This window comes from Pithys albifrons, chromosome 19, assembly GCF_047495875.1.
Source record: "Pithys albifrons albifrons isolate INPA30051 chromosome 19, PitAlb_v1, whole genome shotgun sequence".
NCBI lineage: Eukaryota > Metazoa > Chordata > Aves > Passeriformes > Thamnophilidae > Pithys > Pithys albifrons.
The window spans coordinates 6,024,268-6,051,131 of record NC_092476.1 but is presented as its reverse complement, the minus strand read 5'-3'; the positions used below and the strand labels follow the sequence as shown (position 1 = coordinate 6,051,131).

Here is a 26,864-nt window from a genome sequence, read left to right as displayed (position 1 = left end):
CCCAGGGCTGCAGGGCAGCAGGGACCCAAACCCCAGGTCTGCTTAGGTACCACCATAAGCATTCCACAGAATCATAGAATGATCTGGGTTGGGAGGGACTCTAAAGACTTAGCTCTTTACAACCCCCTGCCATGGACAGGGACACCTTTCACTAGACCAGGTTGCTCAGATCTCTGTTCAACCGGGTCTTGGATACTTCCAGGTATGGGGCATCCACAACTTCTCTAGGCAACCTGTGCCAGGCCCTCACCACCCTTACAGAGGAGAAATTCTCTGTACTAGCTAACCTAAACTTGCCCTCCTTCTGTTTGAAGCCATTCCTGCTTGTCCTGCCACTACATGCCCTTGTTAAAAGGCTGGTCTTCAGGGGTCTTTAGTGAGTTATGTAGCTCCTAACATGAAATCTCTTCTCCCCTGGGCAGTAGCCAATGGAGGGAAGAACCAGGCACTGGGCACTCTGCAGCCCTGTTCCTCTGTGGCTGGGAATGACCTTTTTGCTCTGCAACAGGAGGGACCCTAAACTGATACCCAGAGCAGTTATGTTGTCTATAGGGTGTTTTGATAAAAGTCATCTTTGGTAGAAAAGAGCAGGAAGGATGTTAGTCCTTAAACTGAGAGGAAATGTGGATCTGTGCAAAATCCCATGTAAATCCACACAGAGCAGGACTCTGGGTGAGCGCTGTGATGTGTCTGTGTTGTCCAGGCTGCAGGGCCAACTCCACCAAGCTGGAGCCACCTCTCCAAAGCTGGAAGATCCACAGGGCAGTAAGGTCAGCCAGGCTGAGCCAAGGAAGCAGAGCAGCTAACAGGCTTGAGAATTTCATACCTCTCTGCTCAGAGGTGAGTTCAGTTCTCTATAGGCCACAGCAAATCATTTCCAACTATGGGTTTCTGATGATCTCGAGAAAGGGTTTTTTTTCTGCTCTGTTTTGTTAATGTTCCTGTATGAAGCTCTTCTGCTGAGTTTTGCTGTGGTTTATGAAGGCTCCAACCCAGGCTGGCTGCTTATGGGTGTTTTCAACTTCCCATGCTTGGGCATGGAACTTATTACTCCATTTGGTAAGTGATTGGGATGCCATCTGGAGCCAGGTTGTTTTCTATGTAATGGTACCTGCATCTAGGGAAGCAGCCCTTTAATTTGTTTCTGGCTTAGTTGAGACAGGTGAACATGGATAACTCATCAGCTTCAGGAGAGCAGGGCCCCCTTGGAAAAGCTCTGTGCTCAGCACATCCCTCAGCCACAGCTCTGCAAGATTAGAAACAGAAAAGCCCTGTTTATGCCTTCTGTATTTCAAGTGTTCCAGAGGTACGAACTGAGACACAGCAACAGGTCTTAGATGAGATCTGTACTAGAATCCCCCAAAATAAGGTAGGAAAAAGCAATTTAAAGAGATGCGCTTGGTTTTCTTTATGGCCACCAGCACTATGTAAAGGACCACTGTGGCCAGCTGACAGGGCTGAGGATCCCGCAGACTAAAAGGTTAAGGCCAGGGAAGTTTTGGGGGGTCCATGACCGACTGTCCGGAGGTGGGCGAGGGTCCGCACCCCGAGTGTGTGTAGGCAGCGGTGTCCCACGGCCACGGCGGCAGCGCCGGGAGCGCCCCGAGCGCGGCGTTCTGCTTCCACCTAGTGGGCGTGGGGCGAGGGGGTCTGGCGAGCTGCCCCCCTGCCACGGGGGGCTGAGACCCCCTGTTGCCGGGGACATGGGTCAGCAGGACCCCGCGGTGCATCCTGTGCCCGGCTCGATGCTGCAGAAACGCCAGGATTGGCATGGGCCGAGGTGTGCCTGTGTTTAGGAATCACAGAATCGTTTAGGTTGGAAAAGCCCTATAACATCATCTGCTAAGGCCACCACTAAACCATGTATCCAAGTATCATATCTACACGTGTTTCAGATACCTCCAGGGATGGTGACTCCACCTCTTCTCCCAGGCAACCAGGGGCCGGACAAGTGTCTTAAGCTGTGCCAGGGGAGGTTTAGGTTGAATATTAGGGAGAATTTCTTCACAGAAAGCGTGATTAGATATTAGAATGAGGTGCCCAGGGAGGTGGTGGAATCAGCATCCCTGGAGGTGTTTAAATACTGGACAGGGCACTCAGTGCCCTAGTCTATTGACAAAGTGGTGTTTGGTCATGGGTTGGACTTGATGATCATCTCAGAGGTCTTTTCCAACCTAACTGATTCTGTGATTCCACCACTTCCCTGGACAGCCTGTTCCAATGCCTGACCACCCTTTCAGTGAAGATGTTTTATCTGATCTCCAATTAAAACTTCCCTTGCACAACTTGAGGCCATTTTCTCCCATTTTATGGTTTGTTACCTGGGAGAAGAGACCAGCCCTCACCTGGCTCCAACCTCCCACCTGAGGCTTCTTTTGTCCAGGCTGAGCTCCCCCAGCTCCCTCTGTGGCTCCTCATCAGACTTGTCTCCAGACCCTTCCCTAGCTCCACTGTCCTTCTCTGGACATCTTTCAGCACCTCAATGTCTTTCATGTAGTGGGGAGCCCAAAATCAAACCCAGGATTCAAGGTGTGGCCTCACCAGTGTCCAAGGCAGGTAATGACACATCTGGGGCAGTCCTAGGGCTGTTTGGCATGTCAGATGCTGTGGCAGCACCTCAGAGGTGTGCTTGTCCCTGGGCATCATTATGCCCCCTTTTAAACATGTGTACATCACAGCCTATGAGCTGAGCCCAGCGTGGGAGGAGGAGGATGAAGCCAGACTTGTGTCATCTTACACGGCTTGTGGGGAGGTGCAGAGGTTGGGTGTTCACTGAGCACGGGCTGAGTGCCTGTCACTAGATGGCAATGCCATGAAGTGGTTCGGCTGGGAGATCTGTGAGCATGAGCTCAGGCTGTACCTGAGGTCCCCAAAACCTGCTGTTCCTGTTTGCTTTGGCGTGGTCATCAGAGAAAGCCTCCCTGGCATTTTCACGTTTGAGGGTGATTGGACCTTAAGTTGATTTTTACCTGTTATATTCAATACTTCGGATATGTTTACAACACAACCCTGCAGCATCCTCTGGCATTTTCTGTTATTGTTTCAGTCCCTGAATGCTATAATTGGCAAGCTTTCAGAGGTCCTGCATAGATTATCTTTCCATATCTATTTAATACTCTAAAAAATGCAGCCAAAGACCCCTGCAGCTCCAGCTGGGAAACGGAAAGGATGGTTAAACCACTTAATTACTTACTGTGCTAACAGTTATTTTACGGAAGCAGAAAGCAGAATCCAGCTGTTTGGGGGGAAATCAGGAAGAAGTTAATATTGTAGTCAATCTACAAAGAAAATATAGAGAAGTGGACAGCACGTGCAGCACAGAACTGCTTGCCACGTGCCACCAGCTCAGTGTGGCCACAAGTGACAACTCTACATTTGTTCAAATAAAGCAGAGCCTGGTGTTTGGATTCCTTCAACCAGTGTGAATTTTGTATGCTCATTTTGTGGTGAAATCCTGAACAGCTTAAAAAAGTAGGAGGGGTTTGTGGAGTGGCCAGGTTGGCAGGGACAGGGGATAAACCATGACAATTATGTCAAGGGCTGAAATAGGATAGGTTGAGTCTTAGCTCCAGAAGGCGAAAGTGCCACGTGCTGCTTGGCTGTTTCTGCAGCCAAGTCACTTACAAGCTGGGGTGTGTTACACCTACCATGGCCTCCACCAACCTTTTCAGGCACCTGAGAGCATGTTTGTGGAGTTATCTAGCAGGTGACAGAGATGCCCAGTGCATTCAGAGTTCGGCTGCTCACAGCTGGAGCAGGTCCAGGATCACTTGGGGGTGATTAGGCAGTTCTCAGCATGTCTAGATTCTTCTCCTGCTCATCACTTTCAGTATGAAATGCAGGAGCACTCAGAAAAGGGGAAGCTGGTATTGCATACAGTGTCCTGGAGGAGTCATGTGAGCACCATTTTCTCAGAGATTTGATGCAATAAGTAGACCTCACCTCACCCACAGCATGAATGACCTTACAGTGCAGCTCCAGGCCAAATGCAGTGTGGTCCCACCCTTCCAGGGAACTGCTGCCTCTGTTCTTCCAGTTAGGCAATCTTGCCTTCCACTTCTTGCCTACAAAGCCACATATCTGGTACAAAAGCAGTGCTGTGAGTAAAAACTGGGGCTGCAAATTCCCAGCCCACTCCCTCATCTGGTTTATCATGGGACTTCCAAACTGCTCATTGCATTTTCCAAAAATTAGGAAATTAAATCCTTTCCTGCATGAAGGGAGATGCACATATTTGCGACAGCATTGACTGACTGAGAAGAAACCCCAAGTCTGCTGCTACTCATGCAGTGTTGACTTTAAGCAGAGTTTGTTAGAAGTTCCCATCTTAAGTGTGTTAAAACAAGGTGTCACCCCCTTTTTTATGAAGCAAATGTATAGGGCCTTGCTGTAAATGCAGCCTCTTTGGCAGCCTCTTTTTCTTGCCATCTGTAAAATGTGACACTTCTGTGGGTCTTGGAAAGGAAGCTGAGCCTCTGCTGTTCCAAGCAGAGAAAGAAGGTGATATTTATAGTCAACTAACCATAAAACTGTGACTTCCAGAGCTGCACATGCTCAAGCCATCCCCAAACCCTCAACTCTGAATGTGCTTCTTTATAGAGATCTCTCTGGGAGTCGGCCACACTCCATCCTGCTGTTAGTGCTTTGCAAATCAGCATGAGGTGCGATATGAAAAGCTGCCTGCTTCCTACCTGGCACTGTGCTTACACAAACAGCTTCTCCCTCACGTTACCTCCTGTCCTGCCCACTCAATAGCTCCAGTTGATAGCCAGTCTCTGCTGCACAGCCTGGGTGTGCCTCCGAGGTGCTTCCTGATTGCGCTGGCTTGACCTCTCTGTGTGTTAGCAGGTGAAAAGTCTCTTACTGCAGCTGGCATGGGAAAGAGGATTTAAATACATTATTGCTGAATGAATCCAGATCAGATCTTGCCACTCCCCAAAATAAAGAATAAATGTCCGGTGAGACAAGGTGAGTTCATGGCCTCCCTGACATTTTCACCAAAGGTGCCATTTCATGGAGCCAGCCTGAATCTGGGGGAACATCACAGGGGTAATGATTTGGTCTAGGTACCTCCACCTCCCTTCCCATCATTAAAAGGAAGTAGGACTATACTAAGCTGCCCGAGATGGTGCTTCAGGCTCTGCTTTGCACCAGCTTCAGCAGAATCCTTTACCACTGCCCTTCCCAGGAGCTTTTAAGCTTCCACCTCATCTTGTCTGACTGAGATGTTAATATTTCCTTAAGTCCTGCCTTTGATTTTTCCCTCTCTGCTTGTCTGTTTTGCAGGACAGCACCTGTAAGTCAGTAATTACAAAGCAAAGCCAGTGCAAGTCTCAGTGTCTGCTGTGAGGTCCATGCAGGGCTGCCTGGTGGCTCTCTTCAAGCCCAGGGGGGCAAGCAGGGGGAGCTGGCACACCAGTTAACACCCACTCATCACTACCATCCTTGTTTAATGGCATGATCTGCTAATGAAGGCAGAAGCTGCCCATCATTAATTAGCAACATGAAGCAAGAGGCAGAATTATTTAGGTCTCTCTACTTTAGAGCCTTGTGAAACCAAGAGGAATACCCTAATACAGGATCTTCCTCTATGGATATGGTGGAAAAGCCATAAGGTTCCATAGAATCACCAAAGTCAATAATTTAATCAGAGATTAATTTACATGTCAATGGAACTGTGCAGCACACTGATAAAATAAACCTCTCCCCTCCTGTACACATGGCTTATGGTAGCTGTTTGTGAGGTGCCTCTGTACCTGGGACAGAGCTGGTGTCAGAGCTGGTCTTACTTTGGGTACATTCTCAAACTGCACCAAATCCTGCTCCTTGGTGCAAGAAACACAGTGGTGCATGTTCATGTGTCAAGAGGTATCAAATTCTCAGCATTTGTCTTGGAGCAGCTGCTCTCATAGGTTGTTACAGAAGAGGATATTTCAAGAGCCATAAAGGAATAACTCCCAGCTATTACTGAGTTTTATTAAAACTTTTATTGTGGTGCAATTCCACAGAACAAAAGTTTCACCGTAAGACTTGCAAAGCCAACCTACAATGTCCAGATCTTGTTCTCCCAGTTGGCAAGAGCTTCTTTAGTATTTCCTTGAGAGGGTTGCAATATGATTGTATTGATTAGCCTGGATTACCCTAAGGTTTCAGATCTTGTAGGCAATCACCTGAGAACCTTATCTTGGGCAAGATCTTACCTTCCCACACTAGTGAGAAAGGTGTACCTTTAGCCAGACTATAATAATTGTCTGAAACAAATTCTCAGCAGTGTTCATGGGAAGCCCATGGATTCCTCTGATAGTATTCTGAGTAGGAAACACGCTCAGTGTCTTCATAAAAGATTAGCAAGTATTTTTTCTTTTGGGATGATATTTTTTGGGACACAGCAGTATTGTGCTTCTCTGAGGCCCTGGCACAGGTTGCCCAGAGAAGTTGTGGGTGCCCCATCCCTGAAAGTGTTCAAAGCCAGGTTGGATGGGGCCCTGAGCCACCTCATCAAGTGGGTAGCATCCCTGCCCATGATAGGGGTGGAAGTAGATAATCTTTAAAGACCCTTCTAGCCCAAACCTTTCTATGATTTTATGATTCTCTGATCTCTCTTTTCCATCCCGGTGAACATTTTCGACAACACCTTTCTATCTGATGATTCCTCACCTTTCAGCAAGGAAAGAAACTCGAACTCGTAAAATATTGAAGTAGATTTATGGCAGCAGAGTGCTTTGTGTGAGATGATTTTAATTGAACCAGATGCTGCAGCAAGTGGGTGTACAAACAGCAGGTGCTGGATGGTCAATAATGCTGTAGAAGTCCTGACAAAGAGGAAAGCAAACAGTGTTTCTGCATCATGGGGAGGTGAAATCCAGATTGTGACCAAGGTGCTACACTACAAAACCTATTAGTTACCAATAAACATGAAAATTTATTGACTGAAGGCTTGTGAAAATAGATCCATGCCAGGGGTTTAACCACATGTTTAGAGCAGAAGCAATCAGCAAGAAAGAAGAGGCTGCAGATGGGTGGAAAAGCAACGTGATGCTTTACTCAAGTTCTGCTGGGTCAACCACACTCCACACTGCTCTGAAAGGGAGACAACAAATGTCTCATCGTGCTAACATTAGTCTGGATGATCCAGATAGATGGACACAGTCAGTCCAAACCCAGAGGGTGCCCCAGCTCCATGCAGCTACCCTGGGTAACCATCCCTCATCCTACCCTTTGCTTGAATCACAGAATGGTTTGGGTTGGAAGGGACCTTAAAGATCAACTCATTCCAACCCCCTGCCATGGGCAGAGATGCCACTCACTGGAACAAGTTGCTCAGGGTCTCATCCAACTTGGCCTTGAACACTGCCAGCAACGGGGCATCCACAGCTTCTTCTTGACCTGAGGATACTCCATGAGCACGGGTGTGGCTATCCCAGCAGTTCATTCTGCACTGAGGGACTACTCCCTCCACAGGGAGGTCACCCCGGGTGGGGGGGCAGAGTTGGGATTGCGGCAGCCCCTCTCCGGAGCCCAGGGGAGCCCTCGGAGCGCCTGCGAGGCGCGCCCCGGCCCGAGGGGCGCGGTGGCAGCGCCAGCGGGGCGGGTGGGACGGGGCGCGGCGCTCCCCGCCTCCGGCCCGCCCAGCGGGGACGGGACCGGCTGTGGCTGCGGCTCCGGCTCCTACCCCCGCCCGGTGCCCGGCGTGCGCGGGGAGCAGGCTCGGCGTCTCTGCCGCGGCCATGGAGGCTTTCTGCGGGTCCCGCTTCTGGGTAAGCTTCTCCCTGCCCTGCCCTTCTCGCCCCGCCGGGGCAGTTTGCGCGGAGGGGCCGGGGAGCGTGTCCAGCCTCTGTGCTCCCCCAGCTCCGTGGGCTCCCTGTGCCGGGTCGGAGCGGACACGGCGAGCTCGGTCCTGCGGCTTCCGAGGGGCTGAGCGAACCCTTCCCTCGGTCGTCTTGGCCCCGGGGGCCGTCCCAGAGCCGGCGGTGCCTCCGCCCGCTCCCGGCTCGGACAGGAGAAGCAGAAAGGCTCGTCCGTTCTGTTCGCCATTCAGCATCTTCAGAGCAGAGCTGAGACACCGCAAGACCCCCGGGGACCCCACAGACCATCGCATGGGGGATGCAGCTTTCCCGGCGTAGTCCACCTCGCAGCAGAGAGGCTGGCTGTTCCCTTCTTCTGAGGGTCCTTTTTAGAGTGTATTTTGCTCTTCAGAGTCACTCCTGTGAGCTCCCGGTTCAGTGCTTTGTTACTGCTAGAGAAGGATGGGTTCGTAGCAGCCGAGGCTGGTCACCAGCCCCGGAGATTGCAGTGGCTGCTGTGAGTATTTGGGGCAATCAGCCCTTGGGAAAGGTTGATTGCAGCAGGCACTGGGTTTGTAAGCACAAAAGTTTGGAAATTGCTGCCATGGTGTGCTCTGATGGTAAAAGTGTGTAAGTGCTGTTACAAGTGCTGGGTTTCTCCAAGGCACAGTGTGCGGTTTCCCTCTCTTGTGCTGTGTAGGCAGACAGACTGTACGAAACTAGAGGCATTTGGCATCCATGGAGGATCTGGAATTGCCTCCTGATAAATAAGATTTTGTATGCCACTTTCTTTTATACTGATTTAACTCAAGGGATTTTTTTTTCAAATGAGGAGCAAAAATGAAAAGGAAGGTCTGCAGTTGCATCACTGCTGGAAAGCTTTACAGGACAGCACAAGCAATTGGCTCTGAGCACTTTATGCTGAGCTCCATCCTCAGATAACTAATTGACTCTCAATAACTGTCCCAATATTACTCTTTAAAAGGGGAGTTTGGCTCCTAAGCCCCTTGGTTTCGTTTCTTTGTTCACATTTCATTTCCAAGTGCTCTGTACTCTCTCTGCCACAACAGTTGGCAGATTAGCTTGCTCAAACAAGTATTTTCGTGTATTATTTCTACTATAAACACTTCTAGAGCAGGAGCAAGCACAAACAGATCAAAACTGCTCACTGGCTAGTGACTGCCTCCAGAAGCCTGTCTTAGCTTCTCAAGGAAGGTTTGTAGTGCAACGACTCTTTGTGCCCAAAGCTTTTTGTAAGTCATACATACATGTAAAATACTCAGGAAGTTTTGCTGATTTTAGGTATGAATTAATTGCATCATTCTGTACTTTATGTTGTACCATTACACTCCATCACGGTGCCCTCTGTGTTGCTGCCTGGGGTATCTGTGCTCTCTGTAGACATGTTTTATTTCTTCTTCCAGAGTTGTTGAGAGTCAGAACAACTTTCCATCTGTTTAGTTGTTTTAAGAAATAGTACTCAATAATGGTGTGAAATGGAACACTGTGACCCAATGACCAACAGATTGAACTCTGTGACCACCCTATTTTCAGCAGCTGTTGGTAATTTTCTGTTAGCAGGAGTGTATACAGTACACTGATTTTATGATATATTTTAAGTGATGACCAGGAAGATGACAGTCACCTTGAAATGATTTTCTGTGCAAATAGGCTCTTCATATGTTTTGAACTATGCCCACAAAAGCTGGGGTTTCTGTTGCTGCTCTACACTTGAAAAAGGAAGAACCAGGTGAAGGGCAGTTCCCAGCCTGTGTGCCAAACTAATGAATGGTGATCAGCTTTGCAGTTCAAAACAGGAACTTGATAAAATGTGAACCAGTATTAATGTTCACTTTATAACTCATGCACTTAGACTCCCCATTTTTGTCAAAGAAAATCTGGGTATTTTTGGAAGCTGAATGTCATATTGATGTCAGTTTTGAAACTATTTAGAGGGAAAGGAAACATGCTGTTCCAATTTAATCAGTTCTTTGTTTTGGAGTTTAAACCAACTACAATACTTTTCTGTTAAAAAGGGATCTGAATCAAAACAAAACAGTTCAGAATTAGCTCATGAAAATGATTGCATTGAAATATATCAGCCTTAACAGATGATTGATCTATCCTGAATTTTTTTGGTTTCTCAGAAGTGTTAAGGTTTCAACTCTTCACCCTGATGCAGGGTGGGGAATTTTGCTGGAAATGTCAGCTGGTGGGGTTTTTTGTGTTTGTTCAGAAGCAAAATAATTTTCTGTTCAACCCTTTTTAGAAATAAGAAATGAAAGGGAACATTGTAAATCACATTAGAAACCTATAAAAGCTTTTGGCTTCCAGCTACTGCTTTACCTGCTGAACACAGAAACAGCAAATTGCTGATACAAATGTAGGTTATTTATATATAAAAGAGGAACAACTAGAATATTACGTTTTCAAAATGCAGTATGAACAATCTCTTCATCTGAACATTTAGCATCATGCTGTCTATTTTAATTGTTAATATCTCCTAGCTGTGTTCCCATGCTAAATGCATTTTGGGAGGAGATGAGTGTGATAGCACATACCCTCACAAGGCAGTCCTTAGGTGTGTTCATTACCATTGCCCACAATTACTTCCCATTTATTGTGTCACATATTTTCTGGGTGATGGTAAGAGTGCTAGATAGGTGTGCCAATTGACATGGCCCACAATCTCTGCTTTGAGAAGCAGATACCAGTTCTCTTATTTGAATTATCACTTATTTGTTGTTTATGTACTTCTGTAAAACGTGAGCAGCTCCTCACAGCGAGGAGAGCAAAGTGATCTCCTGGGGAGTGTTTGCTGCAGACGTGTTTTGGCCTAGTGAGTAAACAGCACAAGCTTAGAAAACCAAATTCTCTTCCAGTGGAAAGACACCTTGTCTTTCTGCAGCTCAGCCTCTCTGGGTAAGAAATGGCACAGTGGGTGCTGTGAGGATAAAACATCAAGTGCTCAGCAGTTGGGCAATGTTGGGATGAGGGGTCATATAAACCCCTTAGTCTACAGCAAGGCAAAGTGCTTGGGCTTAGGCAGCAGCTTGTGTTTCAGGTGTTGTGGTTTGTTTCTTTTAACAGCATGAGTAGGAAATGGGAAAACAAGTGAGACAACACTTCAAAGGGGAGACTGCAACTTCTCAGTTCCTTTTGATTCTGCTTAGCTCACAAAGCTTGGTTTCCTTGCCTACCCTGTGCCTTGGTATCCTGACAGATGTCTTTTTTCCCCTGTCCCACGTGGAGTGCTGGCTCCTTCTTCATTCAGAGGCTCTTGAGTAATCCAGCAGGAAGTTGCAGCAACTCTCGAGAGTAAACAATACCTCAGTGTTGGCTTTGAGAAAATCCCCTACAAGCACCCCTTTAACCTTTAAGTTTGTGGGTATTTCTTCTCCTTGAGTCATTCTGTTGCATTTTGGTAGATTTGAGCTAAAAGTTCTCTCTGGAAATGCATCTTCCTGGTCTGCTGGTTCAAAATGCCACCAGTCTCCCCTCTGCATAATTTCCCTTTTTGCTGCCTCATGCTTAAATTGTTTGTGGTTCAAGATGACTCAGGATATCTGGAGTAAGGAAGAAACATTTCTTTCAAGGGAGATGACAAATAATGTACTACTTGAAATGTTTACAAGTTCATTTATAAAAAACCCCTGTGATTTATGTGATTTGGCCCTAAACTACTAATAAAACACTGAATTTTAATTATTCTATTATATTTTCAACTAAATCAGTTCCAGCAGAGGATGAGTGAAGCAAAAGGTGGTAGGAGACTATTGAAAAGGAAGGATCCTGCAGTAGGCTGGTATGGTCCAAGCTGGCTCTTGTTTATATATAAGCTTCCCCTTCTGCCACCCTGTGATAAACACAGAACGTTCAGTGTTTATAGATATTTAAACACGATCCAGACCTCCACATCATCTTTGTTAACTGCATCCAACTTCAGTCCCATTCCTATAAATCTCTTCACAAACAATTGTATCAGATATCAGTGTTCTTTCTTATGTAAGGTAAGAGATCAAAACAAGAGACTTTAATGATCCCTTCAGGCATCACATCTATGAAGTTATGCTCTCACAAAGGGTAGCTGTGTTGGCAACATCCTGAACTTAAAAACAATTAAGTACTTAAGCTCAAATCCTCCAAGTTTTTCAGATTCTTGAAATGAGTTGAATGGAAGCTGTTGCTAATGGTTTTGGGCCACACATTCTCAATGTGAAGAGCAGTATAAATATTTAGCATTGGATTTGGAGTATTAGCCAGGACCTGTTACCACTCATCTGTGTGTAAATGGCATAAACTCTCTTTGGGAAAGGCAAAGTCTGGATTTGAGAGTTGTGAGCAAAAATTAATACCAGTGAAAGCTGCCAGTGTCAGGGGAGTCCTTCCATATGATGTCAATTAATAAAGCTCTTCAGCTTTCAACACAACTGTTCCTCCCTGGGCCATTTTGGCTTATATGATACAGCTGGTAGATGAAGTGACTGGGGCTTAGGCATTCTATAAAGTTTGCCTCCAGAAAAGAAATAATACTGAAAGTAAATCTGAGTTGCATAAGAAGCTCCTTAAAATGGAGCTAAAATTTAATCTCTATAGTTAAGAATATAAAGTGTTTTGAGATGGGCCTCACCTACCTGGTAGGCAAATCACTGTGCCATGGGAGAGATAATCCTTTCCTTTCAGCATGTGCAAATTTGTAATGCATTAAAATGAGGAGACTATTAGTGTTTAAAATTTAATTTTAAAAAAATTCTTTTGAAAAAACTTATTAAATGAGATCTTTGATTTTTCTAGTAAGCTAATGCTCGATTTGTCTCCTGATCCCACCGTGACTGTAATGGGCCATTATCCAGTCGCACATTATTTGGCTGAGCTGGAGGACAGCATAGCAGCAGTCAGCCAGAGATCTTCCCAGGAATGTGTCCAGGGTTTTGTACAACAGCCTTGATTCTGTGCTGGGCCTGTGTGAGCTGGCACCTTGTCCCTGTGCTAATCTCATGGCAGTGTGAGAAGTGAAGTCAGTGTAATAAAGTTCAGGTCATTTACAGTAATGTCACGTGCCAGTGTCATAAAGCCTTGAAATAAAACAGAATGAGAAATGAAGGAGAAGAAAAAATTTTCCATGGGAGTTGTTTCAAAAGTAAAAGTAATTACGTTCAGAAGTAATAATAATTTCTTTTTTCTTTCTGAAACTTTCTGAGAATGCATTTGTCATTTGTGCAGTTAAAAGAAAAATCTCTCCTGTACCTCCAAGTTGAATGACTTTTATTCCAGAATCTCCTCCACCTGCTCTCAGAGCAGCACTGATGGCTGGTTTTTTGTGTCAATCCCTTTTATTGTTACTTTACAGTAGCCCAACTGGATGGGCCATCTTAAACTGCAGTCACAGTGGGACTGTCTCTTTTGCAGGTGTTTCAGCTGTTCGTATCTCTTCTTAATTGAGCTGCATTCATGATGATCCTTGAATTAACCCAATTCCTTTAATTGAAAGGAGATGGGATGACTCAAATTAAGGACAGTCTCCCCACACCTATTATCACACTGGTCTGAAACGGGGCACCCCACTCCTTTATTTGTACTTGCACAAGGCCTTAGGAAAGGCCTTTGATAATGCCTTTAACAGGAAGATTTCACTTCAACAATATATAGATTTGATCAGTTTTAAAAGAAATCTGGAACTAACTCATATAGGCTCTGGACTTGTGCCAGACCTTTTTAATCCATTAAAATAACTCACCAAAAATCCTTTAAGTGCTGGAAAAGAAAGTTCAGTGTCCTGCAGAGTGTTCTTCACTTACGTAGAGAAGTGGTGCTGTGTGCTTTGTAAACAGAAAAATACTGTTTCTGGTCATTAACTTTGTGATTCATGCAGAACTATAAATGCTTATATCTTCCAGCCTCACCTTTTTTCTGAGGTGTGTTGCTCTGGTGTTGCAGCGAACAGTGTCTGTTACCTCTTGCCCTTAAGATGTGGGGGAAAAGGTTGGTGTAATCATGAGAAAGAATTGAGTTGTGCAGCAGCCACTGAGGATTAATGAAGTACCTTAACTCCTTCTGTGTGTCAGGGTGACATTCTTCCTCTGGAAATAAAAATGAATGATCTTGCTCTGAAGAGGCCATCTGGAACTGGCAGCATTCTGGAGGCCTGGAGCAGTGCGTGTTTTATCTGTCCTCCCAAATGATTATTAGAGTTGGCCCCAAAGAGTTTATCAACAAGGACCAAGCAGAGGAGATAGACAACAGGCAGAAGTGGGAGGTGAGATAGGGAGAGGCTGAGGTGAAGCCTGTGCTGTATCTAACACTGAGCCCTGGTAGTTTTTAGTGTTTCAGTTCAGAGCCACTGCAGAGACATCCTTGTTCTTGGGAGGAGACAATGTGGTAGAGCCAAGAGAAAAATACCCTTCTTTTATTCTTTTTTTTGGTCAGGCTGTGCATGTGAAACTCCCTGACACGGTGTTTACCAGATGCAGGGACCAAAGAAGGGCAGGAAGATTCTGCTCTGCATTTAATTCCCACTGATGATTTGTTCTGCAGGAGAAACCCCTTCCATGTGTATGGACTGCACAATTTACTTTCAGTACTCACTTCCCTATCTTTTGTTCTTCATGTGTACCTTCCTGGTTAGCTTTCAAATTTGACTTTTAATCTTGCATAACATGCAAACTAGTGATAGCTGACACTGAATCAGTGATAGGGCTTGTATTAACCTTGGCTAGAGTGTGAATGATGTCAGCACAATGGCCTTCTTCTTCCAGCAGATAAGGAGTCGATTTGTGCTTCCCGTGCTGTTCACGGTTCTCTTTGAGCTTTAGAAATGTAGAGGGAAACACATATTAATTTATACATTTAGGGGAGATAACTGCTTGAGACTGCAGAGATACTATTACTCCTCCCTAGGGTTTGGAAGCTTTCTGTCACCAGCTGTTAGAGGAGCATTAGTGCAGCATCAGCTGTATGCTGGGTAAAGTCAGGGTGAGACAGTTTCATTTTAAGCTTCTCTAGTGGAGTAGGAGTTGATTTAGACTTAAACCCCAGACCGGAACCCCAGCTGGTCTTTTTCAGCAGGCTCTCCAGTAACATCATCTGGGCCTTTTGGGAAAGGGACAAGCAGGAATTTTCCCGTTGCTGTTTCTCACCGGAGCTTTGGGCTTTTGGTTTGTTCCCTTTTCTTTGAAAGCTGTAAGGGATGATGTGCAGGAAGCCCAAGATACGTGGCATTGAACTTCTATTTCTTTTAAAGGCCTTATCAGTTTTAAGGATTGCTTTTTCAATAGCAGTGTTCTTTTCCAGAGGGGAAAGTGTAATAGAAAGTACTAAGTATTAGAACAGATTTGATCTTGCTCAGAGCTTCCCCCTGTTGAATACCCTCCCTTAAATGAAGATCATATATTTAAAACTGCTCATTTAAATGCAAGTCCTGCTGCTCAGATGGCCCTTAATACAAGGGTTGTGTTTATCCAAAGACTGACTGGAGTGATGGGTATGAGTGGAAGGTGCTGCAAGGGCCAGTGTCAATGATATCCTTAACTGATCAGGAGAGAGCCCCACTAATTTGTAAGTTTTAAACTCCAAGGGACCCCTTTTCTTCTGTGAAGCTGTAACAAGCATCTCTAATCTCTTCCCATGGGTGTTGGCATTGTGTTTAAGTATTACAGGATTAAGTAAATTGTGTGCCCAGGGAGTTCACTACAGTGGGTTGGTAATCTCTGCAAAGCTGTATCTCACCAGCAGAGCCTCTGGCATCCAAAAATCCTAAATCCAAGGAAATGGTGCTCCATACAGTTGCCACAGAGCTCTTCGTAGACAGGAGGAGCCACAGAGCATGGTGGGAGTCTGGATTAGTGATAGGTCACAGGTTACTGCTTTTAAGACTTACTTGGGGGAAGTGGGATGACAGCAGTGTTAGTGGTGATGGACATGCTGGCTCTTACAGTTTCCCTGGGATGAGTTTCTTGGAGGAAGTTTTCTTTCTCACCATTTTCTGCTAAGTATTTCCCCTGGTGAAATCCCTGTCGATGGGACACCCCAGCCCTGGGTCACAGAACTGCATGCAGAGTGTTGTCAGTGGGTTTTCATTGAAGGGCACCCTGAGGCAGAGCTGTGATGCCCAGAGGAAGGTGGGCAGCTCCCAGGAGATCACAGATCCATGGGCCAAGGAATATGTGTGCTATTCAACATCTGTGTATTAGACCTCTTTCAGTTGCAAGTCCAGAGAAAACCCTCAAACCCAGACAGTCCAAGATGGGTAATTTCATCCTCAATCAGAATAGGACACAAGAAGCATTTCAACTTGCTCTGCTTCCCAGAATATGGAAGGGCAAAGCCAGATTCAAGCAGGAGCCACAAAGACAGGAGGCAGAACTGGTGTGTCCCTCCAGCCGTTGCTTCTTGTGTTTGTTCTCCAGGGTGGAGTTCTGTAACTTTACTGCTGAATTGAAGGGTATTTAGCAATATTTAACAATGTTGGCTTGGTCAGGATAGATTGTATTGAGCCTTTGTGTCACATTCTGACTCAAAATGAGTTGTTTAGGGTTGGAGTGGATGTTGGAATATATGCTGTCAGTGTGGTGATTTATAGAGCCATAAAGTGGAACTGCCAGCTCCTTGAAAAAAGATCCAGCTTGGTAAGAAATGTGGTAAGAAACATAACTTCCAGATTCCCAAATTTAAAAGTAATGCTAATAATTTATAGCAGAGCCACTGCTAGATGGCACATGGCATCCTGCATGGTTTAACCCCAGCCAGCAGCTGCTCATTCATGATCCTCAGTCTCCAAGTGGGATGGGAGGAGACTTGGAAAAAATGTAAATCCCATGGGTTGAGACAAGAACACTTTATTGATTTAAATAAAATATTATAATAGTAGCAGTAGTAGTAGTAGTAATAATAATAATAATAATATAATTGTAATGCAAAGGGAAACAACAGAAAAGAGACTTGAGCATTGTATCAGCTACTAGGGAGAAAATAAATAAAAATAAAGTTTTTAAAAATACATAAAAACTCTATCCCAGGATGCATAGCAGCATTAGTCCACTGTGGTCTGGTCTCAGGGAGAGCAAGTAATTTGCATGGAATTCCACTACTGAAATGTTTTAGGCACTTTGTCTTTTAACAGGAACCCCTCTTGTATTCAAGGATGGGAAGAGTCTGCTCTCAGAAACAGAAACAGATCTGTTCTGGGAAAGCTTGTTTATCTGGTCCAGAATGGAATTGGACCTGGGAAAACATCACCAAGATAGCCAGTAGTCAGTTCTGTCCTCTTGGCCACGTGTTTCTCCTTCAACCCACATCCCTCTTTCTCACATGCCATGGAAGTAGTAGGCTCTTTTTGGTCCTTAGGTGGGTACTGCTTTTTGTAGTTTCACTTAATTTTGGGAAGGTTCCACTTTTATTCTTGGAGATAATTCGACCGAATCTCAAAATCTTAATTTTATTTTTTTTTTAAGAAAGGAATTTTTGTTCTCTGGCCAGCTGCATTTATATGTTCAGAAATGCAAGCCCTTTGCCTTGTTTAAATAAGAGTTAATGAAAACCTTCAAATGGCTTGGCAGCCACACAGTCTGTGTCTTGGACACAATAGGCAGCTTGTGTTCAGTCAGAAGTTAATGAACATCTGGGGCAGTTTCTGTCAGACAGAAGGCCATTTCTGGACATTTTGGTCTTATAGGAAAGGTTTAAATTAAGAGTGGGGTTCCCCCAAATAACTTTCCCCCTTAAACAGAGTCTTTGTTTTATTCTGTGCACAGCTATTGCTATTCTTTCTCTGCTTTCCTTTTCCAGGACTTTTTCCAACAAGTGAAAGGAGCACAATTGCAAACATGCCCAAGACATTGTTAAACCGCAAGTAATTTAAAGAGGAAATTAGTATTTTGTTGAATAAGTGAGAGTAGATAAGCTCCTACTTGGGAACTAAAGAGCTCCAAACTTCTAGAGGGCATCTCCTGCCCCAGGCAGAGGAACTGCTAGGGGAGTTTATCACGTTAGAGATGCTGAAATGTTTTGATGATGAGCCGAAAATGGGTGCTCTTTAAATGTTATCGTCCTTTCTGGTGCCAGGGACCTGCTTGCTGGGGGAAAACACAGAAATAGTTTGAACGTAAGGCTGGAGTTTTGTTTGGTTTTGATCTTGTGTTTCAATTGCCGTGTAATTGCCTCTGTGTTGTTGATTTGTGGTTGAAGTTTCCACTGGGTCTGGATAAACCTGTTCAGGTAATTGGGACTGTTTTTATTCCCCTGGCCCACGCTGGGTGCCTGTGGGCCTCCAAAAAAAGCCATTTCTCAGCTGGAGAAGCACCAACTGCAGCAAAGGGCTCAGTTCAGATGTGCAGCTGATGGATTTATGCCAATCTTCACCACTGCCAAAGCTGAAATCGTGAGTGGCAAACTTGTCACAGTTCAGCCAAACCATCCTGCAGCCTGCCAAGGCTTTGTAGCTTCATTACACTTACGAGCTCGTTCGTGTGTTTGTGGACAGGTGCAGTGATGCAGTGATGTCCCTGCTCATGGGTCAGCACCACAACTGAAAGATTGGCAGATTATGGCTCTTCAATTCTAAAATCAACCATTGCTTTCAGCGTTTGGTCCTTATTGTGCTGGTAAACAAAAGAAGGACCGGAAATACTTTTGAAGAATTCATATTCAGACTAGTCTGTCACTTACAAGGGAAGAGAAGTGGCTCAGTGTAATTGCAACATACTTCTATTGAGGGCTCACACCCAAGAATAATTAAGCACAACTAAATTATTCTGCTGCACAGATAAGACATATTTGAACCAGAGATATCTTAGTTTTATCATCTGCTTGTTAATGGTAGTACAACAAAGTCATTTTACATTTCCTGCGAGTGTTTATCTACTACATTTAAGATGACACATCAGATGGCAAAATGCAAGTTGTGAATTTCCAGTAGGTTTGATTTAAACTAAGTTCTCCTTCACCCTACTGAAAGTTCTATTTCAGTTTGAACATGTGTAACTGTGTGTTTGCATGTGGTGCATTCAAATCCTGAGGTAGGAGTGCATATGTGAAATGTGAGTCTAAGGTCACAGATGGAAAGCATTGCTTGCAGTGTTTCCAAGAAAACCGATATTCCTACCTGCATGTTGAGTACATTCCTTTTACCTTTGTTTCGAATAGGGAAGTAATTCTAGTTGGAATCATATGAGTAAGAAGGACAAATATTTAGTCATAATTAGAGGGGGTTTCCCCAGGTTAGCAATTGATCTAAATCTGATCATTTTCTCCAGTGCTGGACATTCTTGCTGGATGAGTTCTCAAGTGGAGGTTTTTGCCTTGAGAGCTTTGTTTAGCAGTTGCACGCCAGGCTATGCACTCCTGGGAATGCCTGAGAAATGTGGTATCAGCACCTGTAAATGAGCCTCAGGAAAGACAGAAACACAAGGGATTTGTCTGCTACAAAATATATGTCCAGCTGCAATATACAGGAGGGCAGAAATCTTTCTTTCTTGGGTTTTGGCCAGTATTTATAGAAGTACTTAGCCAGTATTTATAGATGTACTTAGCCCTTTCTATAGTAGATTAGCCACAAGTGGTTGGGATAGGTATTTTGGGAAAGCTCTTACTCAGGCCATGTGCTAACTCCATCACATTCTGGATGCAGCTTCATTCAACCAGATGTTCCAATTGGCAGCACCTCTCCCTCTCTGTTAATAAATGTGTCTCGTCTCTTTTCCAGGACTCAAATCTTACAATACACACTGATAACCCAGACCTGACGCCGTGCTTCCAGAATACCATCCTAGCATGGATCCCCAGCATTTATCTATGGAGTGCATTACCCTTCTATCTCCTCTACCTAAAGCACAACAAAAGAGGCTACATCGTGCTGTCTGTGCTGAGCAGGTTCAAGACGGTAAGATCTCTTTGCAGTGCTCCACATGCAGAGTTTGTTAGCATTAGTTCAGTATCCAAGGAAGTGCTGCAGTAGGGTTTAAATGAAATTCCCTCTGATTTATGGAGGAACTGAAGAATGTGCTCATAGAAAAAAAACTGTATGTACAGATTTTTGAGGAAGGAAATCCATCCTGCGAGCCCAGCTTTCTGGGTAGACCGAGGAGTTGATTGCTCTGCAGAAGAGAGTTCACCCCTTTGTGAGCCAAAACTATGCTGCTTCACTCTTACTTAAGGTTTAAACCACTGAGAGTTGCAAAACAAAGACCTTAAGGTAGATCTAGTGGGAATTTCATCTCATGGTGAAAGTACGCACAAGAAGGGTTTTTTCAAACCACTCTCTCCACCCAGTAGCTCTGTGATTCCACCTGCATCTTGTGCTTAAGAGGTGCCTGATGTCATCAGCCCCTCTGGTGTGTAAAGGCTGGGTCTAAGGAAGGCAAACAAGTCACTTCCCATAGGCCATGATGGAACTGAGGTTATTCCTAGAAAAAAATCCCAGGCTTCTGCCTCGGGGCTTGTCTTTTTTTAATCTGGATGCTGCCTGTGTTTCTAATCCAAATGAAGTAGTAGGGGGAGAAAAAACAGGGAAATACATTAGTCTTTCTACTGGTTGTGTTTGCAAATCCCTTGAAAAGCAGTTGAGATCCTTGGTTTGAGTGCAGTGGGACAGTTCCTTTAGCCTGACTGCAGCTGGTCAGCGCTGTTGTTCTGTTTACACACTTCGTGCTGGCAATCTGTGACTCAGGATGGTTTTGTTCGCTCTCCCACTGCCCCTGGAGAGGAGTTCACCAAATACTGTTTCTGTTTGACCGTTTCAGCTGTTTGGGGTCCTGCTGTGGGCCGTGAGCTGGGCTGATCTCTTCTACTCCTTCCACGAGCTCCTGCGAAACAGAACCCCTCCACCAGTCTATTTTGTGACTCCACTGGTCGTTGGCATCACGGTGGTTTGTAGCTATTTCTGTTTGTTATGACCAATATGAAGAACTTTTTCTTAGACAGATGAAGGATGAAGAGCTCCTTTGCATTCATTGCCTTATCCTGAACTCTTTTAACTGAATTATTAGTGCTTGTATTACTGAAGCAAATGTTGCTATTGAAAAGGCCACAGTCACAAATATCTCTCTCCAGGAGATTCAGTTGTGTAAATTAAAATATTTATAATGGAGAGATTGTTCTGCCTCCCTCCTTGCTCTTACTTATTTCTCCAGTTTTGTGATTCAGGTCTGGAGAGAATTTGGATATGACTTTGCAGAAACAGGGAGATACAATAGAGCATGGCTTGTGCATTGTTCAGTATTATCTGAACTGTGTCTATTATCTGGTGGTTGTTCCTCCATTAAACAAACCAGGTTTGCTTTGCCTGGATGACAAACAGGCTTGTGGCTGTTGTAGGAAAAAATAAAGCAGCAAAATTTGCCCATTAGGTTTTTAATTTCCTTGTTTAGGTTTTTTTTTAAATCTTATTTTCCATCTGGACTGGAGAAATGGCAGCTTTTACATTTGTTTAAAATGTCTGTAGATAGTATTCAATTGTTTCTAGCCCTAGGTGCAAACTGCAAAGTTTGGTTTAAAAATTATATTCTGGAGATGAGACTCTGAAGAAAATGAACCAAATTATTTCATAGTTACTCACTGCTTTCTTTAAATCAAAGAGGTTTTGCCATTAACCTCTGTGCAAGTCATGATGGGGCCCCATTTCAGAGCGGTCCTGCTGTCCATGATGGTTGTAGGAGCTGCCAACTGAGAGTGCAAAGAGGGGGAGCAGTGGGGCAGGACTGTGTTCACGTGTTCCTGTATTTATTTTACAGCTGTTGGCCACATTACTTATTCAGTATGAAAGGCTGAGAGGAGTTCAGTCCTCTGGAGTGCTCATTATCTTCTGGTTTCTGTCTGTGCTCTGTGCCGTGGGGCCTTTCAGGTCGAAGATCATGTCTACAACAGCACAGGTAACATGCCATCCTTGTTAGCACTTGGGGAACAGGAAATGTGGCATTAACATCTCTGTGAAGGGAATGAATCATCGAGTTTGGAGCCAGATCTGAGCCCAGCTTTCACCAGAGAGAAAGAGGAGTTTGGTTGTGTTGCCTTGACTCAGACTTGTGTGACTAGAAGGGAACTGGCTTTCTCATGCGATGTCAAAAAGGAGATTTTGCTTAGCCCAGGGCTATACTGGAAACCTGATAGACATGTGAGGGCAGTGCCAACACTGTGTATGTTAGAACAGACTTTTTTATCTCTTTCCCATCCCCTGCCATGCTTAAATAGGGATGGGAAATTGGAGATGACACATTTTAATAAGTAAAGTTCCTTTTTAGCTTAGGCAGCTTGGCCACGTTATACAGCTCCATGGGCTTTCTTCTGTCAGTGCCTGATGTGCTGAGACAGCATTTTGACTCCACTGTAAACAGAGAACAGAAAGTTGGAGGGAGAGGAAAGAAACCTGGGCTGTTATGATTCCTGTTTGAAAACATAGCAGGTTCTCCCACAGTAAGAAACCTATGAAATTTTTCACAGAAACAAATTTCACTAAATAGGGCAAAGCAGATTGCTTCGGTGATTAGATCGTCAAAGGCTGGGAGAGGAAAAGAGTACTTGGAAAAGATTAAGGTGATTGCTTCTCCTCAGTGAAATCGGTGGTGATTCTGTTGGGTGATTTCTTGTTTTTATACTTGCTTTTTTGTAACTATTAGCAGCATTATCTTGTTAGCAAGGATTTTACTGTACCAGGCTGTTGTAAATATTCCAGCAGAGATTGAATTAAACCTTAAATGACAGTCTGGGCAGAACATCTTCAGATAATAGCTGCAATCTGGTGAGACCATTTCAAACACCACTTAGAGGCAATTTTAATAAGTAAAAATATTGGACTATCAACCTTTGAATCCTTAATCAACTTGAAATTATGGGTGCTGAGCCACAACAGGTCTGGGTAACATTTCTCCTCTTGCAACTGCCGAGAACCAAATATTCTTTCTCTTGTACTTAAGGTTTAAACATTTTAAGTGAACAATGAGAATGTTCATGATGACATTAGGGTATGAAAGAGCTATATAAAAGACATACCCTCACAGCAAGAAATTTTAAGTAAACTGCAGACTCATGATTAGAAAAGAAAATATCTCTGGAGCAGATGGAACTGTTATTATGCAGTTTTTTGCAGCTTCTTCTGTAAGTATTTAACACTGACTCCTTGTCAGTGACAAAGTATTAAAGTAAAAGGATGTTCTCTGATCTGGGTTGACAATTCCTATGCTTAAGACATGATCTTGCAAGAACCCCCAGAGGTAATTTAAAAGGATGTTATGTAGACCTGATTCCAGAGGGTGTCTGCATGCAGTGAGGATGTATAAGCACTTTGAACTTGACATAATTTAATGAAAAGCTTGGAGATAAGCATGTTCTTAGGCACTTGACAGAGTATGTGCATACTTTTGGGAGATAATTCCTGCTAGCGACTACCTTGCAGTATTCAGCTGCAGAGGAAGAAAGGAATTGCCAAAAGAACTGTGAAAAAAGTAAAGAGAGAGAGTCTGTGTGTGTGTGTTGGGGGGAGGCTGAGAAGTACAATAAAAAGAATCATTTACAGTGTTTCTTTTCTCTCTAGGGCCATGTAAATGAAAGGTTCAGGTTTACCACGTTTTACATCTACTTTGCTTTAATAATTGTTGAGTTGATCCTTTCATGTTTTAAAGAGAAGCCTCCATTTTTTTCCCCTGTCAATACAGATACTGTGAGTATTTTCACTTTGCTTTATTTGAATTTTACAGACTGTATCATGTTTTCAGAGTTCCACTGAGAGTACTTGTCATTGAAAACAGCTTTGGATTGTCATTGAGATGGCAGTAGTTAGTGACCCTCTAGCAAAACACTGGGTATGGAGAGTAATACTGGGATTGGAAGCCTTTTTCCATTATATGTGCCATCAGAAATTACTGGAAGTTGTGCAGTGAGAGCAGCACTCCTGCTTGCTGCTTCACAGCAGTTTAAATTACATTTATGAACGTTAAAGTGTAATACTAATTATTTCAAGAGTGGTTTTTATTGAGATGCTGAAAATTCATATAGAGTTAGCAAAGGTTTATGAGGTTTGTCTTAATAAATGAGTTCTATATGTGTTGAGAATAGATATAGAAAAACATTAATAACAGACGATATTAGTGGTGTCACAGGTTAAATTTCTTCTCCAGTTCATAAAGTGATCTCTATAATTGGATTTATGTTTGAACCAAGCTGAGAGAGAAGTTGAGTTCACGTCTTAAAATGAACATTTCAGAAACTGTAGAATGACATTTCGCTTTATATGTGTGATTTAAAGGCAGTATATGAAGCGATTTTTAGAGATAAAAGGAGTTCTGTCTGGCTTGGGAAATGAAAGAAATCAATTTTATGTCTAGTTAGGACATAGGTACACACGGGTAATGTATTATATAATATACCAAAACTGATCAAAATAGACTGTTGTCTTGTTAAGGTGATGGTTTATTTTATTTTGGTTTTCTTTCTCCGATAATTTCGTTATAGAATCCATGTCCAGAGTTAAATTCAGGCTTCCTGTCAAGACTGACATTTTGGTGGTTTACAAGGTGAGCTTCTCTTTTCAAGCTGTTGGACAGCTGACAAGCCCAAACTCTATCTGTGATCTGTGCTGCACAGAGTTAGCAGCACAGAGACTTTCTCTCTCCAAGTAGTTGATGTTGGATGCTCTTTCATCCATAGTGGTGTCAGCACTTCTAGCATTTGCCTTTTTAGAAATACACAGCCCAACCTTTTCCTCTGAAGAGTGGTGGCAACAGCTGTGGCATGACTAATAGGGTGTACAGCCTGCCTCTGCTTCCCACATGCTGGAACATAACCTAAACCAAGATGTAACTATGTTCCACAAGATTAAACATGGCAACCTTTCACCCATCTGAGTGCATTTTGTTTCCTGTTGAGGTTTGTGGGTGAATGCTTTCTTAAAAGGACATACTCAGTGCAAGAGAGAAAGTAAACTGGGTTATGTATACAAATGATTACCACCAATTGAGACTGCTGACAAAAGGTATGTGTATTAAAAATGCAGATTTGAGATTGGGCCTTCTACTCCATGATAAAGAAGTGGAACAGTTGCCAAAAGTCATGTTAAGACTCAGGTTTTCTGTAGTACTTGAGAATGTTGAGATCTTCATTCTTCCATCCATGTAACTTTATTGTCCTGGTAACAGCCCTGTAAAGTTCTTTTTAGTGAGAGGGTGAGACCTTTCTGAACTTCGAGAGTTTTGAATATTCAGCTTCCCCATCAAGATTCTTGGCAAGTAGATGTTTGTATCCCTTGACAAAACTCCCCTTACAGTTGAGGAACTGTAGTTTTCAGAGAAATACGATTTTCCTTTAACTTCAGTGACCTCCGTTCTTCCATTTTGCTCACCTCTATCTGTTATTCCAGATAGACTTAATTATTTTCACTTCTAAAGCTTCACTGTTTTCATCTACCACCACATTTCATTCAAATGCTTCTGGTAGTTGATTTTTATTGTCCTTTTTTTCTGAAGTGATGTTTTCAATAAAATACATGTAATCAAAAATGCATCATGTCCCTTCCTTAATTGCAAACATCAAAAAAAGGAACAAAGGGAGATGAAGGTGTAATTATCACCCATTCGGTGGAGTATCTTCTTGCTTTTGTTGGCTTAATAGCCCTAGAGTTACTGGCAATGTTTTAAGTACTATTACACTATTACCCAGATTGAATTGGGCTGTTTTTCTCCATATGTGCAGCATGGCAATTCATGGGTACAAAAAGCCTCTTGAAGAAAAAGATTTGTGGGCGCTGAATGAAGATGATACTTCAAAAACTATCGTGCAGCAACTGAGTAAAGAGTGGGACAGAGAAAAAGCAGAATGCAAACAGTAAGTATAGGAACAAGTCTGCAAACAGAGATTATCCGAGTTGTTTCAACATTGTCGTCCATGAAAATGAGCCAACTAAAAATGCACCTGCCTCTTCAACTTTTCTGTTCTTCATTCACATTAACAGTAAAATGTGCTTATTTTAATATGTTGAGGCAAAGGCAAACAGGAGCCCTGGAGGGCTTGTGTGCCACCAACACGCTTTTTAACTCAGTGCTTAAAATCTCCAGGAACAGGTAGTGCCACTTCCCGTGAGGAGCAGGGATTGAGTTGGTTGGGTTGTCGGAAAATGAACACCTTTGATCACTGAGCTGGTATATATGAAACTGCATAGTTGCATCCCTCCTAGGCATGTTGGAGCACAACTTCTGGACACATTAACCAAAAGGAATTTGTCATCATCCCCATCATGAGTGTTTTGGCCTGACAGTATTTTTAGCCTTCAGGCTCTTAGCAGTGAGCAACTCTTCACTTCCTGACAGTAAAGATAGAAAGCTCAAAATACGTAAAAGCAGGAGGGATGAGATATCCCACTTTATTGCTGAGACTCTATTCCTGTTGCCTAGAAAGTTAGCAGCAAAATTGTCATAGTCTCTGATGGAAGTGGGATGAGGGTCAGAACTTGTCTACAGTTACATCCCTGCTGGAGAGGATATCCTTCTTATTGTGTGTCCTGTCCTAGCCCAATCTTAGGAAATTATCTATTATGCAACTGTATTTCCTTCTCCCACTGGTTAGTGTCCAAGATGTTTCCAAACAAATAAACGTGATAATAGTGTGTTTCAAATGAAAAATGTCAATAAGGAGGAGGCCTGCACTTCCATTTCCTTTCATTGTGGAGATTTCTTCTCTGTGTGGAGGCTTTCCTCTGTTCTCTTCTGTGCATATCCTTGCCAAATTGGAAAGACCCTGTTATGTGCTAATATTGGGAGAGAGTTGTAAGCTTCTTGGCAAGGCTAAATATGATGTGGAGAGCTCCACTTCGCAGCTAAAATTTGAAAGATTTCCAGCACTAACACCAGCAGTTGTCCACTAGTGCTCTGTGTGGATGTGTTATGGTTCTGCTTCAGGGTTTGTTTCTATTTTTTTTTTCCCATTAATGTCTCTATATTTATGGTGTGGAATAATGTGCATTGTCTGGGTTCTGGTCTTTTTGCACAGACATAAATCTCACTTCCCCAGGCTGTTTTATAGTAAGAGCACAATCATTGTGCACAAGTGCTTGGGGTCCAGGAAAACTTTTGCTATGAAACCAGAAACCGTGCCTGGAGTTTT

The 26,864-nt window shown here is 43.7% G+C and overlaps 1 protein-coding gene across 5 annotated transcripts in view; it reads left to right on the top strand.

Moving 5' to 3' along the window:
- The first annotated feature begins 7,639 nt into the window (after window positions 1–7,639).
- ABCC3 (ATP binding cassette subfamily C member 3) overlaps window positions 7,640–26,864 on the top strand; it is a 46,327-nt gene continuing 27,102 nt past the window's right edge. For 3 of the 5 annotated variants that reach the window (XM_071573981.1, XM_071573982.1, XM_071573980.1), the window contains exons 1-7: window positions 7,643–7,757; window positions 19,483–19,659; window positions 20,519–20,644; window positions 21,509–21,646; window positions 23,305–23,430; window positions 24,222–24,283; window positions 25,458–25,589. In XM_071573981.1, coding sequence (XP_071430082.1) covers window positions 7,728–7,757; window positions 19,483–19,659; window positions 20,519–20,644; window positions 21,509–21,646; window positions 23,305–23,430; window positions 24,222–24,283; window positions 25,458–25,589 — 791 coding nt within the window. In that variant the 5' untranslated portion in view covers window positions 7,643–7,727. Of the gene's footprint in view, window positions 7,758–19,482; window positions 19,660–20,518; window positions 20,645–21,508; window positions 21,647–23,304; window positions 23,431–24,221; window positions 24,284–25,457; window positions 25,590–26,864 lie in introns of all 5 variants that reach the window. The other 2 variants (XR_011699436.1, XM_071573983.1) reach the window with 1 other exon arrangement.